This window comes from Nicotiana attenuata, unplaced genomic scaffold (assembly GCF_001879085.1).
Source record: "Nicotiana attenuata strain UT unplaced genomic scaffold, NIATTr2, whole genome shotgun sequence".
NCBI lineage: Eukaryota > Viridiplantae > Streptophyta > Magnoliopsida > Solanales > Solanaceae > Nicotiana > Nicotiana attenuata.
The window spans coordinates 364,048-367,667 of record NW_017671063.1 but is presented as its reverse complement, the minus strand read 5'-3'; the positions used below and the strand labels follow the sequence as shown (position 1 = coordinate 367,667).

Here is a 3,620-nt window from a genome sequence, read left to right as displayed (position 1 = left end):
ACCTTGCCCTCTGTATCTTTTGCAACGTAGAAATGAAGTTAGTAATCTTTATGACCAAAAAACATGTATAACAGTTGTAATTTTTTTTACTTTGTTAGTGTATAAAAGGTAAACTTCTTGATTTGCAAATATGAGAAAAAGAAAAGGGATTAAAGGTGTGTTTGGTATAACGGAGAATATTTTCCGTGGAAAATATTTTCTTGGAAAACAAGTAGTAATCTTACGCATTTTTCGGTGTTTGGTATGCAAATTAAGGAAAATAACTTCACAAGAGTATTCATAAATAATTTTGATACGATAAACATGAAGCCATAAAGTTTCGAACAAACAACCTTCCGAACCCACAAATTTCATAAACTTCTGAATCGCTAAACTTCCGAACCCGTCTATAATTTCTAAACCCTCAAACTTCCAAACACATAAACCTCTGAACTCATAACTTTGGAACTCGTAAAATTTCGAACCTGTAAATTGAAAATTAAAAAAAAAACAGAAATAAAAATATAAATAAAAAAAAGTGATATCTAGGAAAACATATTCTAAACTATTTTGTGCAACCAAAAAGTGAAAAATAAAAAAATATTTTCCGTCATACCAAACACACCTTAAATGGTCTCGTAGAGGAGATACCCTGATGGCCTGATTTGCCTTAGTGAAATAAGAATCTACTCCTTATAAACAATTGCTATTGATAGGGATGGCAAATGGGGTAGGGCAGGGCGGGCGGGGCAGGGCAAACTCCAAACGGGGCAGGGCAGGAAAATTTTAAAATAGGGCAGGGCGGGGCGGGGCGGGGCAAACTCCAAACGGGACAGGGCAGGGAAATTTTAAAATAGGGCAGGGCGGGGCGGGGCAGGGTAAAACTTAAATTTTGAAAAACTTTAATGGGGCAGGGCAGGTTTGGGTTTGGTTTGCTGGCTAAAATATGGGCCATTAACGGGATGCCTCTGTATAACATATATGGGCTATTACCATTTGATTCAGACGCTTAAGTTTTCCTACTGACTACTGTTATGTATGGTTACGACTTGGTTAATGTTTCATTACTTTAAAATTAATTTAAACACTTTTTAATATATCTTTATATTTTTTAGAATAATATTTTTAGAAAATAAACCAAAATGCAAGAGTTTCAATCATCACAACTCAATTGTATATATCTAGAACAAGATGCCAGTGTCGCAAAAAAACTGCCAGGGATTAAGTTTTTATTTCTAATTTATTATGCTCTTTATAAGTAAAATGAAGAAAAAAGGATGCCACGGAAGATTTAACTACAAATCTATTCTAGTTTCTTATATCTAGAAAGGGATAAAACACCGCAAAGTGTGATAAAAAAATGGATAGGATAGAAAAAACAAAAACTTAAATGGGGCAGGGCGGGGCAAGGCTTAACGGGGCAGGGCAGGGCGGGTCAAAATCTTAGCGGGTCAAGGCTTGCCCTGCCCTGCCCCGCCCCGCCCTGCCCTACCCCATTTGCCATCCCTAGCTATTGATTACAGATATGATAAGCACCTCTAATCACCTTTTTAGGTTAATGGGTTCCAATAATAATTTTTCATTTCTCTCTGGCTAGTAATTAGAATTCCTGATTTATGTGAATGTATTTGGATTTATACAAAATTCGAAGGCATATAAACATTGTTTGGTTATAAGAAAAGATATATATACATTCATGAATAGAAACCGAGGACTATATCTTTCCAAAAACGGAATATGGTACATTAAATGCATGGGAAGCTATCAAAATCATTTTCTCTTTTCCTATCAGGGGTCCGATATTTGTATTGGGATTTCGATTAATTCATACTCATACCGGGGTATGAGTAACAATACAACAAGCGCGCTTAGACAAGATCAGTTGTAGTTCGTTTGTGAACTCATTTATTTTAAGACAAATCATTCCAAACAACCCCTATATATATACACACTACACTGACTTTCAAATATTTCTTTTTGTAGGTACAACATTTTCTAACATAAGTACCAACAACAATACAGCAATAATATACTCAATGTATTCCTACAATTAGTGGGATTTAAAGAGGGTAGCATATACGCAGACCTTACTCACATTGTGCAGGCAGAGAGACTGTTTTCGTAAGACTTTTGGCTCAGGCAAGCATAGTCATAGCAATATAGAAAAAGGAAAGGTGGCACTAACATCAACAAGATAATAGTAAAACCAAAGCAGAAACAATAATAGGTAGTAACATAAATCTGGAACAATTCTAACATACGAATCATGAAATTAAACAAAATTCCGTACCAAAAACTAGTTACAACACTCTGAAAACCAAACAAAACAAAATACAACATTTAAAAAAAGACTAATCACACCTAGAATTAATTAAGAATGAGTTATCAAAACATAAACTTTGTAATTTTTGTCTTTCTTATCATATGTCTCTAACTTCAAACTCATTGCGATTCTTGACAACAATATCATACATATGCATGGTTTTAAACTTTTTGAAATCTTTTGGGAGAGAAATAAGATGAGTTGTAGATCTCTTATGGTATTGAAGTAATTCTGGATCATCATAGTACCTTTCCCAACCAAGATTATATAGTTTAGTTTCAAGAATTGCATAGGATGTAATAACTTCATTTGTAGGAACATGAACCAACACTTTCCTACAACCTTGGAAATGATCTCCTGGATTTTCTACAAGTCTGACTACTCCATTCTTGAATACCCAAACACCAGACATTTTCTTCTTATTATTTATGGAATTTATAAATACAAAAAGTTTGTAGAAGAAAGGAGAATAATAATATGGGAATATATCTAAGTGTGCGCTTGGGAGATATAAGAGGGTCATAAGGGTTTATATAAAGAGCTTGACTACGTATAATACAGAATTAACATACTCAGTATATTCTCGCAAGTGTGGTCTGAAAAGTGTAGTGTGTACGCGCAGAGGCGGAGCCAGGTTTTGAACCTTATGGGTTCTAGATTTTAGAGACGATTTTAAGTGTTAGTGACTGAGTTCTAAATTTAATATTGGTACATATTTAATGAATTCTATATATCAAATACACTGTTTAAGTAAAAGCTGCTAGGTTTGCCCGAACCCGTATTTCGACTTGTGCCTTTGCTTCTATGTACGCAGACCTTACCCCTACCTTATGCAGGTGAAAGGTTGTTTCCAATAAATTAACTGATAGAATGATAGAGTTAAGAAGCTTTTGCATTATCTGTATATTTTAGCCAATTATTTGTTATATTTTAAATTATCAAATTAGGACAACTACAATTAATAGTTATCTACTGTTAATAGATCATCTTAACCTTGATGTTCTAAAAGTCATATACTATAAGTGTTTGACTCAAAAGTTGTTTGACACTTTTTAAGCAAATCAATCGAAATAGATGAAGGGGCAAATCGTAGTCAACCTTAATTAACATTGGATCAAACAACATAATCATTAAAGATGGAAGAATCAATTGAAATAACACCTGGGAGATTTTATTGACTATAGAAATTCGGCATGCCTCTCCTTGAAGAGGTTTAGGAGATTATAATCAAATCCTTTCATCCTCCTTGGAGGTGGGATTTTCCTCTCTCTCTTTCTAAAATTGTTTTTTCTCTCTTTCATGGAGTCCCCCCCCCCCC

The 3,620-nt window shown here is 34.3% G+C and overlaps 1 protein-coding gene across 1 annotated transcript; it reads right to left on the bottom strand.

Annotated features, from left to right (window-relative positions):
• Window positions 1–2,213: 2,213 nt before the first annotated feature.
• On the bottom strand, window positions 2,214–2,799 carry LOC109205620 (flowering-promoting factor 1-like protein 3). The gene has a single exon (XM_019368336.1). It carries the CDS (start codon window positions 2,712–2,714, stop codon window positions 2,400–2,402), a length of 315 nt encoding a protein of 104 aa, XP_019223881.1. The 5' UTR covers window positions 2,715–2,799; the 3' UTR covers window positions 2,214–2,399.
• Window positions 2,800–3,620: the final 821 nt, after the last annotated feature.